The following is a 14,248-nucleotide window of genomic DNA, read 5'->3' as shown; positions in this document are numbered from 1 at the left end:
ATGTTGGCAAGTATTGATGTCGGCAAAGCAATATTGATACTGACACCTGGTAACGGAATGATACATGGAACCAATGAAATTTTTACCTAAAATTTAGTAATAAATATGTGTTGATTAGGTGTGATGATGATATGTTCATGTATGTTATGCTCATGAAAAAGTCTATTTCTGGGTTCAATGGTAAGATTTTCTCTTCATAAAGAGTATATTCTTGTACAAAGAAAATCTTGGTATGTAAATATAAAACATTAGCCTTACTAATTACATAGGACTTAGATCTTAACATATTTATTTTTTTATTCCTTTAGTGCCAGGCATAGGATTTGGTAGAGAGTCTGATATTTAATGGTTATGAATCACCGTTTCAACTAAATTAAACTGTGTGCATTCTATAAAAAAGAAAAAAAACTATCTAAAATTAGTAACTCAAGGGATATATTTTATTTTTGATTCAAGCATCCAAAGAAAAAGAAAATATTGATCTAAATTTAATTTCCAATGTTGTTTTTGACATGGTATATTAATATTTAGAAAAAGACAAGTTCTAAATCCTACTAACCAAAATTCCACAGTAAGGCCATGAACATACAAGTGATAAACTGCCTGCTTACTTTAACCTACCTTAACTTTACCTTCTTGATCTTTATTCACTCTACCTTAATATATACCCTAATCTAACAAATTTTCATCCGTGGCCCTGGGTCATTATTCCCATCTCTTGTTTGGCCTCAATATATTCATACATTCATATGTGGTTCATGGAATTAAAATTTTTAAAAATCGAAATCATTAGGGATCTGAAATTTAAGGTATGCAAATTAATGTTCCCTCATTATTTCCACATAATCAAATAATATAGTTTATAGAGTTATGATTGGTAAAAATAAGCAAAGCCGAACTTTCTTTCTGAAACCTTTCAGAAGTTAACTCTATTAAAAAAAAACTCCTGACCAAATGTTTATAATAGGTGAACTTCTGATTTACGTAACAAGATATTTGGGTTTAATAAATTCCAGTGTTTTCAGTACTTCATCCAATATTTCCTTAAATTTTTCAACTAATTTCTCTAAAGGTTATATAAATTATAAGGATTTAAAAATTAACATATATTAAAAGAATGTGTGCTTGACTTTATAAAATTTCAATATAAAATATTTAAATCATCTTGAAAAAAATTCATATTTTCTTATATCATGTGCTAATTTTATTTATTTATTTTTTAGCAGACAAACTCTGATCATTACATATCTCTCTGAGACCCACATATTAGGTCCTCAAAAGAGTTTTCAACACTTTAGACTTTGATTTTAGTTCCGTGAACCATGAAATGTTTATCATTCTTTGGCGTGTTTATGATGGTAGGTCTTTCTAAAGTCACTTTTTATATATTTTGCTAATACAAAAACAAGGTGAATGAGATGATTATGTTTTCATGAATTTACTGCTTCTAAAAGCAATGATATTTGTATTTAACAAAGCAAATAAAGAGTTATAGCATTTATGGGTAGAGGTTTTAATGCCTGCACAGTGCTTGGCACATAACAGGTTTTCTCGCTCAAATACATTCTCTCCCTCTCTCTACAAATGTAAATATATAAAAATACACATTAATCATATCCTCTCTGTCCCTTTCTATAGAGTACTCAACCCATACTCAATATATTATATATGAATTATTCCATATTCAATATTTATTTAAACTCTTAATAACAAAGTACTTGATGGAATTTTAATTTATCCAAAATACTCAGCAAAATTCCCACAAAATGATTGGTACCATTCATATTTCTGGTTAGGAGCACTGACTTAGGATCGATTTTTTTTTGGCTTGATCAGCTCCGTTGAATTAAAAATGGCCTGTGGTGGTCTCTTCACATACAAAGTTTAGTGGCGTGGGCCACAGTCTTGCTATCACACTACTATCATGAAATCATAGTTTCATCGTAATCAGTCTGACTCTGAATTGGCATCAGTGAGCTTCATATATTAAAACTAGCTTTGGAACACAATTTTAAAAGTGGCCTTATAACTACAATGTGTATGACAAGCACCTTGAAGGTTTTCCCTATAGAAAAAGTTAGACTGTTGTCAACAGAAACAAAGGTGACATCTCCTGTGGTTAGAGAACAGTATATATTCTTATAACACAGTCTATCTCTACAAACTCATTCTTACATAAGCTTTTAAAAATAATAACATCATATGATACAGCTAGAAATTCTATTGATTTTTTCACAATTAAAATCAAAATCATATAGAAAATACTGCTAAAATTAAGTCATTCTGCTTGAAATATTAAACTTTTCCTTTTTTTCCAGAATTACATCCTGTTTCTCAAACTCAGTTTATAAAGCAGTGGAATCTTTTTTCAAGGGGGCTTTCATGATTCCCGATAACTTTTACCACATGGACTCAACATTTGAAACTTCTTCGCATTTAATTTAGTTTTGGATTTCTGAATCAACTGAATCAGGGATGAAGCAGAGCACAAAAAAATTATTTTAAAGGGTGAAGCAATGTGTAAGTACATTTGAAAAGCCGGAAATAGGACTCTCTGACTGGAAAAAAAATCCAGCAGCATATAGATGGCCTCAGTGGCTTTAGTAACTCTAGTTTTCATTAAAATTATTTGTATTATGATTACCAACTTAATTTAAATTATGTTAACCAAGTCAAAGATCGGTGGAGGCTACTCAGTTGTCTCTAACCTATTTTGTCCGTCACGTCCGCCCAGGAGGAAAGGGAGAGGGTGCCATTCTATCCCAGCCTCTGTGCTGTGCTCTCCTAAGTCAGTAATGAAGGCTTCCAGTGGGCCTGAGGGGCGGCTTATTAAAATTAGATCGTCAACTTCAAAATAACCTTACAAAATCGATGTTAAGTTACCCGGTTAAAAATGATGTTCTAAAATGTAAAAAAGTCTTTCCATTGCATAGCAACTACAAAATATACCAACATATCAGCTACTCAGAGCTTTGTTTTTGTTGTTGTTGTGATTTTTCCTCTACAACTCATGTTATCTTAACATTTAGCAGTTCTGGGAATTCTCACAAATTCCGTGAAGGAGAATATTTTATTAAAGAAGAAGCACTTCAATGGCATTCTGTGTATGCATTTGAGCGCCCTTCTTAAATAGACAGTGTTACCTAAACCGAGAGATACGACACGCAAGGTTTTGCACACACACTTGGACTCTTCCCTGTTTTCACCGTGAGTTATTTAAGGTGTCTCTTTAGGAGACCATACTGATGCTAGGTTTTAGGCTAGCAGATACGCTTCCACGGGAGCACTCCCCAGACACAAAGCTCCGGTCAGGAGTAAGAGAAATAAGAGATACTTACAGCACTTCCAGGTCCCGGAGAGCCCTAAATGCCCCATCTTCTATACAGCTGATCTGGTTGTAATCCAGTTGCCTGTGAAATAGATTAGAAGAATAGATGTAAAAGGCTGAAGAAGACTTGCAGGGTTACGGGGAAGGAAGTCTCCTGAAGGGTCTAGGAAGCCTGGGCTGCACTAACTGAAACGCTCTCACAAATACGCTCGTCTGCTTAAGAATGTCACGAGCCATTCTGGCCTGGATGCCGCCACTGAAATCTCTTTTTGTTCTGAACTGTCTGTGCAAATAGCAGCCCTTGGAAAGCTCCTGTAAATAATAACTGCACCTTATATTAAATGCCATAGGAATGCAATTTCATTACATCAAGAAAAGCTATCCATTAAGAGCTTTCAGCGTCATCTTGCTGAAACAATTTCATTAAGGTAAAGGACTGTAAATCACTTAATGTCACATGCACCCCCTCAGTGACCTAACAGAATCCATTTATCAGAGCAGCCCAGCTGCATGTTAATTTCACTATCCTTGGCAAGAAAGAGCAAGACTACTTTTAGGTTTTCTTCTTTTAAAAGCAGTTTTCCTTCGAGAACTCCAAATCAAGGAAGAGAAATGAGGTCCCATATATCTCCCTGCTAGTCCCAACCAGGAATACACTTTAGAAAGCTAGCAGTTGTTCTATTTTAAGCTTCACTATTCCCATAATTTGCGCTGTTTATCATTATTGGAGAATTCTCTGCACTGTAAAAATGGCATACTTTTCAGTTAAGGAACTTCCTGAATTATACTACTCTCCAGGAAATACATTTTTTAAGTATTAGGAAATTAATTAAAATTTTTCCTTTTCTGAAAGATGCTAATTTCAACTGAAAACACTACAAAACATACTGCAGCAGCATCATTAAAACAATATCTAAATCTAGGGAAAAAAGTTTCAAAGCTGTATCAGTCCCTTCCAAATAGCACAAAATTCAAACATATAATTCTTTTTTTTTTTTAGTTTAAGTACTCATTTGTTAAAATTCAAATATTTTATTTAAAAAAAAGGTTGCTCCAAACTTGGTTAAGTCTGCTTTTTCTTGCCATTTGTTTTTGGAATTAAAACTTCCTTATTTACACTAAGGAATTTGCTTGGTTAACATGAACAGCTAAATACTGAATCCTATCAGCTCTATAAGCAGTGTTTAAATCTAGTAGCTTGGTGCTTAGCGATATTATTATTCCAGTAAAGAAAAAGTATTGTAATGCTTCACTTGAGATAGAAGTGGAATATTTGATGAAATAATCAGATGAGTTGCCAGCTCTACATGAAGATGTGCAGGGATAGGATATGATCATAGTACAATTGAATCTTGTCCCTGAAGTTTGGAATTCACCAAAAGGGCTAATTCATATCCGAGGTCTATTGTTAAAACAACTGTTTAAACATTCCCATAGAATAACTGTTTCTCTCATAAAACTACTGAAAAAGAGTGCAATGATTTAATCCAGAGGGGCCTCTTTGAATTCCTTACTTTAGAAATTATTGTACCTAGAGAATGTCTCATGAAATATACATCTCATTTTTAAGAAGGTCTCTAGGGGACACAGTCATACAGGAGACTCCCTTGATGTCATGCAAATGTTACCATCTAGGACATGCAATATAAAAAAAGGTGAACCCCAGAGATGATACAATTTTATTGCTTTTATAAACAAAGGTTTTTGCCAAATAATAATCCATGCAACTGTAATCGCCTAAAGCATTTGTACTTATTGGGAAGTTATGCATAAGTATAATTTTATTTTCTAAGAAGATTTTAAAGCCTCATGATATAATACGGCTGCTGTAGTTCCAAGAAAACACTTAACATTCTTCAGCACTTTTGATTTTTCCAGATTAAATTCATTTAACAATTAAGTTAATAACCTTTTATTTTAAAGTGCTAAATATATATCTACACTATTATTCTCTAACCTCTTGAACAATTTATCAAAGCCATTTAAATTAGTACAATGGCATGAAGTGTTACCCTTGACACACTACAAAAGAGAAATTGTTTCCAGACAAATTGGCAAAATCTTTTAATGCTATCAAATTTGCCTAATGCAGTCCCCAGGTTAATCTGTAAAAGGGTGAGCTGTATGTTTGCCCATATCTTAATATCCTTAGCTGTCAATGTATAAATCAGTGCTGACACAGCTTCTTTTAAATCATGCACACTATCCACAAAGCGGAGGCCCCAGCATGCCAGAAAGCACTCAAGCAAATCTTGTCCTACAAGAACTGAAAGGCAGATTACCTTCTGTCTACCCAGAAGTTGAGACGCTGCTGAAAACTTCGGTAATTTCACCCCTCTTTAGCATTGCTCCTGGTTACATGCTTCTGAGTCTTAGCAGAAATCTAAGCCTCTATTGGTGCTAAAACATTAAGACTACTTGGCTCTCGTAAGTCCAGACCTTTCCTAAAAGCTTTCTGAATGCCATCATATCTCTGTCCACGTATCTTCTGAGAACAAAGTTATTTTATGAAAAAGTGACATAAGAAAGTCTAATCAAAACGAAGAGTTTTGACATCAATTGGTGGATTTTAGTCGATTCAAAGGAATGTTTATGGAAAGAGCTGTGCCCACATTGCTGCTCATGAGAAAATCTCTCGGCATAAACCTCCATTTGTCTACATATGGTTCAAGATAAACAGTGTCAAAACTATGCAAACGCATAATTTATTTCAGGGGTTCTGGACTATTTTTCTGCACCTCGTTTTTCTCACCCCGCTCACTTCCCTTGCCGCTACCTTTCAAATCCTAGGCACTTCTGCTTTCTGTAAACAGAAGAGGATCTGTTTTCAGACATGCATTTAGAGACGGGCTGCCCCATTTAGATGAGATTTCCAATTGTGCCATGAAATTATTCTGAATTAAGGAATGAGTAAGAGGAAAGTTGGTGTTTTTCCCCCCCCTCCAAAAAGTAATGTCACAACTCTTCAGCTAAACACGGTGTATATTTGTTGATCTTTGGATGCTAAGGCACTAGGTGCTCAGGAACAACTTTAGGACGCTTGCCCAGCACAGAGGCCCCTTCTGCGGAGGAAGCAAGCTACTGCCTTTCTTATTTTCTGGGAAGAAAAAAATGGTATAGGGAGTATTATCGGTAGTTTCTTTCTGACTTGCAGCTGACATATTTTAGCAGAAACTTTTGTGTCTCCTCCTTATTTGTTTACCTCCAATGCTCCTTCTGTTTAAATTCTAGATTCCCTCTCCATCTGATCCTTCACTGTTCTAGTCCATAAGGGTTTTTTGATACAATTGTTTTATATTTAATTTCATCATATAATATTAAAAAGAATGGAGACTCTTCAAGACCTCTCTCACATTAACTTTCCATAATTCTCTTTTCAGGGATAGCTACTCTTTTTCTGATGCTCTGAAATAACTCCAGGTGCCCATTTTAATTTTTCCTGGTCCTGCTCAATTTTGTCTTAGACAATGTGCTCTGTCTTTATTTAGAGATGTAACTCTCTGTGCCTCACAGACATAAAATTTCTAAAGCTGATGTGATTTTATTTAACACTAAAAATAATTTAGCCTAGTTTCAGATTTTGATCAATTCTAGGTAGGAGAGACAATATGTAATGTTGCTAAATATAAATTTTTAAAATAGGTATATTAAATGACAAAAAGTTGAAATGTTGCTAACTTGGCATCCTGAAAAATAGTTGGAGATATTGCGTTTGGTTACTTTAAGCTTTTTTCTTGTATGGATTTCCTTTTTTAACTTTTCAAAGTTTGAATACCATACGATGTTTGAGTTAGACATATAAAATTTTCCTTCCTACATTAACCTCAGTTGGTTTTATCCTTACCCAAAGAAAATTCATATTTCATTTCAGCATCTGAATAATATCTTACTACTAATTGATTTTTGAAAGAATTAGAACATAATAAACTATTCTTTACTCTGAAACAATATTGAACATAAAAAATCTTTAATAATTTCTAAGTCGGGCAGGTTCCTTCCATGCTTCAATATAATTATTATGACTATGCTCTGGCTTTCCTGTTTTTTTTAAGCTACAAGAAATATTAAGTTTAGTAAATATTACTATTGTAGATAAAAATATTAAAAAATTCAGCTGACTTAAAATGCATCGAAGTAATAAGGATCAATATGAGGGAATACCACAATTCTGCTATTTGGAAACGAGGGTGATAAAGGATATCAATTAAATAGGAGAGAAAGGGAAAAAATGCTATTTAGGATATGGGCATAGCCTGTTCCATTTTTTCCCTTGCATGTATAAAATTGCATCACATCAATATGAGCACCGAAACATACCAATCTTACACAAATAATGATCGTTTAAGAAGTAGTTCGAGATTTAAGTTATAATGAATAGAAGCATAAGAATAATATAAATTGAGCCATATAGAGAAATACTCTGGACAGAAGCTTCAGTGACTATGTCCATTACCTCAGCATAAAAGCACATCCACGTTAACCTGGGTGAAGAAAGCAAGCAAGATAAGAACTAGTCTGAGAAATGCACAATAATTTACATTATTTGTGAAATTAACCTTTTGAGATCTTTCAAAAAACATTTTATTTTTCTCATAAGAAAATAGAATTTCAGTTTTTATTGAAATAATTTATGGTATAAAGTTATATCCAATTGTCAATTTATTGGGAGGAAGCAAACTGTAACTTTAGGAGCGATGGTAATAGAAAATGAATGAAAGACAACTAAGTTGACCTTCATGTTCTGGTAACTCTAAGCAAAATAATCAAAGGCGGTAGAAACTGAAACTGACTATAAAAAAACTGACTATCATTGTGAACACTTATTATTAACAAATATTTGGTCCTGTTCGAAATATCCATGGAGATATTTGATTTAAGCCAAACCATGTACCTAACCCAGTGATTTTCAACTTTTTTCATTTCATGGCACAGAAACTAATTACAGGTACTAAAATTCTGTGGCACATCAAAAAATATATTTTTGGCCAGTCTGACAAAAAAATAGGTATTTTTAAAATTCACTCACACCAGAGAGATATTGCTGTGCTGGCTGTTGTCCTTTTTTTATTGAATCTAAGGGAAAAGAAGTCAGAGCTCCTGACTAAATAGTCAGGTATTGCATGTTTTCAAAATCCTTGCAGCAGACCTGTTGAAAATTGCTGAACTAACCCCTTGTGCCATAACCAGCTAGGCTACCAAAGCAAGAAAGGTTATCATTGCAATACAGGCACAATGGAATTATTGAACAAATAAAACACGATAGCATTTTTAATGTGTTAATCCTATAAAGCAAAAGTAGAAATAAATTTTATGAGTTATTTGAACCCAAACACATTTTCTAAGCATAAGCATTTTGATCATTACCAAATATCAAGAGCCACCTGGCACAGACCAAATGTTGCCATGAATGCTTTGGACAGGACCAGATGCACAACAAGGGCATATACTGAGTCCATAGCAATTGGCAGAATCTGTGTACGTGCCATCTCATTAGTCCTCATTATACCTTCAATAAAAGGTAAGTATGACCATCCTGATTTTACAAATGAGAAAAATGAGGCTCACAGATTTCAATAACTTATTCAAAGCAGGTAGAAAATGGTTCGTAAAATCTCAATTCAATTTAAATTTAAATATATCTGAATCTCCTACTCAATACACAAATGGCTGGGGTGACAGATTCAGAAGCTATTCATTCCACAAATGGGGGTTTCAATTAAATCTCTGATGGCCGATTGTTAAGAAAGAAGCCAGTAAATGAAGAATGCTAAAAATATTCAAGAAGAAAGAGATTACTGTAGGCTGCAGTAATCATGTGTGAGGGTAGGAAAAAACCCAATCCTTAAAAAGTTGGTAGAATCCTGAAAGACAAAAATAAAAACAGTATTCCTCAGGATGGAGAGTGGAATGATCAAAAAACAGTTCTAGGCAGAGGCTCTACAACATTTACAGTGAATGTTCTCAAGAGAGAGACCATGTGGCCTTGAGCAAAGGGCTTGTGTGCAGGTCAAGTGGGAGAGGGGGCTAAAAAACTGGGTGAAGTCAGAATATTATGACCAGTCAGAATATTTAAGCAGACTAGGTGTTACAGCATTTAATAACAATCACTGCTCTCTCAGGGAAAAGTCAATATTCCTATAGGCCCTTTAGAACTATGACAATATTCTCTTATATTCTTTGCCATAGGGCCTATAATAAAGTTTTTTTTTTAATGAAATGGTTTGAATCCAGTAGTGATGGGGTAAAAAATTAATGCTTTATTAAGTGGAAGGTGGGCTGGATGGAGCAGAGCAAAGGGGAAGGGGAAATTGGGACAGCTGTAATAGAATAAACAAGAGTAAAAAATGATCCATTTCAACATAAATTGCAGGTCAAAATTCAATGAGCAGGTTAGTATAATAGAACAGAGGTAGCAAAGTAAGGCTGTTCAGTTTTGCGGAAGCAAGAAATTGTAAGATCTGTCATGGCTCCGGGACAACATGGAAGCCTCAGCAAAATCATGCCAATTCCTACTTTGTGAATTCCTACATATGTGAATTGGATTCCCAATTAATCCAATGTTCTTGCGTTTTGTTTCATTTTGCTTTGAAATGTATTTATGAAGGTTGTATGGATTCATTTTTACATGATAGAAAGCCATCACTGATGAAAAACTGCTAAGGCACCATGGTGTCAAAGCAGAATCCAAAGTTGGAGAGGTTACTGGTAGCAAACTTGACCGCAGGTGTTGGGGATTATCACAGTTCAGTGCGCTGTTAAGAGTGAGTACAAGCCGGGCGAGTTACAGGACCACGGACAGTTCCCAAGGTACTTCTGGCGTCTTCAGACCCGTATTACACCCGAGGACCCAGATAACTGCTGGTTACCTCTCATGTCTACAGACAGCCGTCTGGACGTTACGGGGAGTTCTGGTGCTCATAATATGAAACTCAACTTAATTTACTACCTATCGAAATGAAGCGCGATCTCTCCAGGTTTGTTCAGAAGGTTCTATGTCCCAATGAAGACCTGTGGCATTTAATCTAACACTAAGGATTGCAGGCCCTCTGAATGAGGCACCAGCCTCCCCTTCTAAGTCTCTTCAGCCTCATCTTTCTAAAAACACTCTAGAAAAGAGCTGGGGCCGCCAAAAGTTACAACTTAGATTTGATATCAATGGATTTTATTTTTATGGGTAAATATGTAATAAGTTGAAAGTATGACTAGAAATGTTAAGAACTAAACATAAAAACTAGCCTGATTAAAGTAGACATTTTGCAATTATGACTTAAATTATGTGACAAAGGTAAAGTCTTGCATTTGTATGGAAAATACATAATAACAAGATATAGATTAAGTTTCCTGCTTGCTAAATCTTCTTATTACCAATAATCTTTGCAACCCAAATCGGGCGATATGTTTCCTAAAAAGACATGGTCATACATACCTATTTCCCAAATGACATCATGACTTAGGCAAAGAGGACAAAGCTAGATCCTCTTTAATTTTAGCCCTTGTATATAAATTAATGTATGTCTAAAAAGAGGATAAGTATAATATTTTCCCTAACCTACTTTTTACCAAGAGGCAGTTTTCCTGGAAAGGGATGGTAAGGCTCATAACAGATGTAGGGTTAATGGGTTTGGGATAATGCATGTAAATGGAAAGGATTGTATTTATTTATGAACAGTAAAAGGTAAAGTTTGACTGGAACATGGAGGACATTTTGAGGATGTACTGCAAAATGAAATGAGAAAAAAAGCAAGTGTGATTTATATTATACAGTATATCTAAAATAATGCTGTTGAAATTTAATTATTTTAAGTATTGATCTTGAGCTCACTAAAGAAACTAATGGTAAAGTATATTGGAATTTGCTTGTGTGATATGAATAACAACTTGCAATCTACTTTATTTTTAAGTTCATGTATTTATATATTTTTTATTTAAATCCTGGGATAACCATAACTAGGAATGGTTTCTTATAAACACAAGAGACTTTTGAAGGATTTTTATATGCATAAAGTACATGTTTAGAGATTAAGTTTGTAAGTCTCTGCAATAAAGCAAGGTTTAATTTGAATATTCTCTTAAATTATTCAATTAAATGGAAATACTTCATAAATCCTTGTTTTAAAAAAACACTGGCACAATGTAACATGTCTTCGTTCAGGATTTGGTCAGAATGCAGCAAAGGCTTTACTGCATCAGTGTTAAATATATAAAATATATGCAAAGTTTATAAAGAAAAGTGGTATAAACACTGATTATCATTTTGGTGAGGCATCAGTTGGTAATGATATGGTATCAATACTTTAATTCATACTTGATTGGGTAGTTTGAAAACACAGATGCAAATCCTTAGGAAAAGTGCTGCCAGTGAATATTATAAACGCTATAATTTAGTTGATATTTTAATATAATCTTGCTATTCTCAGATCTTACTATCTAAAATGTCAGGAATAAGAAAGTGGTTTCAATTGCAGCCAAATAAAATTAGGTAACAAAGCAAAATATAAAGCGTTTTAATCTGGTTAAGAAATTAACAGATCGGAGCAAAAAAGTTATAGGAAGTCCTCCCTAGAGATGTTTAAGAGCAAGATAAATGCCCATCTATCTGGCATAATTTTTGTGTGGCTTGCCGGAAGGGAGAGGAATAAGATCTGCTAATTTGCAAAGTTTACACAGCATCCATTTCATATTGTCAAGATGCTGCCGTGAGCGCATTCAGCCAATCCACACAATTAAAGCTAGTCCTTCCGGTGAAAGTCTTCTGATAATTGGAATTTACTCTATGTAAAGTCTGAATGTGGTAAATCCAATAAACCTGTTACAGTCCATTGGGCTGGCTTTTAGTGCTATACCAAATATCGTCTTGATGCAACCCAACCACATATGCCTTCCGTCTAGCCACCTTTTTTCTCTTTTATTCGCTAGATAGCTGAGAACACTAGCCCTCATGGCACCATGCAGCCCTGCCTGAATTGTAAATGCATCCCCTGGAAGGCAACTAGCACAAAGCACTGTACCTCTCCTTCCCACACTGAACATTAATAATATTAACTATGCTAATATTTGTGGGTTTCTATTGAGTTATTATTTGGTGGCTTGTAGCTACCATTTTAATAATAATATGAATTAAAATTTACCCTCAAATTAAATATATTCCACAAGATATATGTTTAACTTTTAATGAAAAAACTAAACTTTATACAAAGACCCGTAAAATTGGACATTTTCTGAACCATGTAGTTTGTACTATTTTTTAAAAGCTTTTATTTATTTTTAGAAAGAGAGGAAGGGAGGAAGAAAGGGAGGGAGGGAAACATCAATGTGTGAGAAAAACGCCGATCGGTTGCCTCTCGCACGTGCTCTGATCGGGGATTGGCCGGCAACCCAGCATGTGCCCTGACCAGGAACCCAGCCAGCCATCCTTTGGTTTGCGGGATGGTGCCCAATCCACTAAGCCACACCAGTCAGGGCATGAACCTTTTTTGAATTACAGAAAAATGCCTTTTCACAGAAAAATTCTGTAAGATTGTAGCTATGATCCTAATAAGTTAAATAAACCTGAAAATGCACTGTGGTATTTCAGTGTTGCTCACATGGCCTCTCTCATTGTTACATGGAAGAAAGTAAAATAGTGGGAATGAATTCTACTTTTGTACAGCTTCTTTAATAAAGTCTTACTTCCTCAATACAAAGCAACCTCTTCAAAGATTCCTTTATACTTTCTTTGAGGAACTCTTTCCTACAGAATTCCCTGATAACTTCAAGCAATCCGTTTTATCTCTTTCTTTCCTCAATACCTAGAGCATTTAATGTCATGGTCTTATGTTATTCATTTAGTTCTTTCTTATATAATTTCTTTTTCCATTTTGTAGCTGCATGTCTAAATGACCCAGAATAGACATGGGTTTACCGTATCCATTCCTAATATTGCAAAATACTTCATGTCCTGCTTTTCTGTCTTCTTGCCCTATCTTTTCCAAAGCTAACTTCCAGCAGTCGGTTAGTGAATAGCTGCAGAATGAAAAGCACTGTTTTACAGCATTTTACTGTTCTAAATTCCTTTACATACATTCTTTCCCTAATACCCACAACAAACCCAAGCAATTATTATATTCACTTTATAAAAGTGAAAACTAAGGCTCAGTGAAGTTTACTATTTTATCATAGCTACAAATCCAATGAATAGCGAAAGATTCTGAGATTCCAGTCCCAGCCTCATCTCACTGTATACAAAATAACTGCCTTAAACTTTGGGGATGAAATAATTCATGGGGTTGGGGAAGATTTTTTAAAATCCTGCTAAGTCAATAATGCATTCCTTTCAGTACACTGGCTAGCATCTCACTTTTTTTTTTTTTATCTCTGAACTTTTAAAATCACATTTTTTAAGGTTAAATGAAGAGGGCATAAGGAAGAATCTCACCATGACTGGTATCCCGTTCCCAAATGTACCCTTAAATTTGGCAGAAGGATTACTTATAGACTTAAATTCCCTGAATATCTTTCCTAAGAAGTAAAAGCCACCTGTTTTAAGGATTTAGAGATAATACTATGGTTAGACTGTAAGTGCATTCCCAAAGTGTGGTCAACTGTAGCCGTCACTCTCCTTTTATGGTGATATATATGCAACTTGAGTAGGTGCTACATAGGATCTTTATATTGTTCTGATCAAATACGATGTGCAGAGGCAGTTTGGAACACTCTATAGCACAGAATCTACTTGAAGGCTTCCCTGAGCCCTAGCTAAAGAAGATAAAAAGAAAGCACATAAATTCCTCTGAACAGGTAAACACTCATAATAACCTAGGGCCAGACTTTAATGGCTCTACACAGTTATATCTACAAGCCTGTCTTTTCTCTTTACTTGTACCTTTAGAAAGCACAAATTTAAAACAAAAACCATTTTCATTGAAAAGAAGACATAGAGAC

The 14,248-nt window shown here is 34.6% G+C and overlaps 1 protein-coding gene across 2 annotated transcripts in view; it reads right to left on the bottom strand.

The window, feature by feature from the left end:
- The window catches only part of SLIT2 (slit guidance ligand 2), a 318,355-nt gene that overhangs the window by 115,904 nt on the left and 188,203 nt on the right, over positions 1–14,248 (bottom strand). For both annotated transcript variants that reach the window (XM_054581986.1, XM_054581987.1), the window contains exon 6: positions 3,339–3,410. In XM_054581986.1, coding sequence (XP_054437961.1) covers positions 3,339–3,410 — 72 coding nt within the window. The remainder of the gene's footprint in view (positions 1–3,338; positions 3,411–14,248) is intronic.

The sequence above is a fragment of the Pteronotus mesoamericanus genome, unplaced genomic scaffold, assembly GCF_021234165.1.
Source record: "Pteronotus mesoamericanus isolate MK-2021 breed Mesoamerican mustached bat unplaced genomic scaffold, CSHL_Meso_final contig_68, whole genome shotgun sequence".
Lineage (NCBI taxonomy): Eukaryota > Metazoa > Chordata > Mammalia > Chiroptera > Mormoopidae > Pteronotus > Pteronotus mesoamericanus.
Note: the sequence above shows the minus strand (reverse complement) of the source record. Positions and strands in the feature narration are given on the sequence as shown.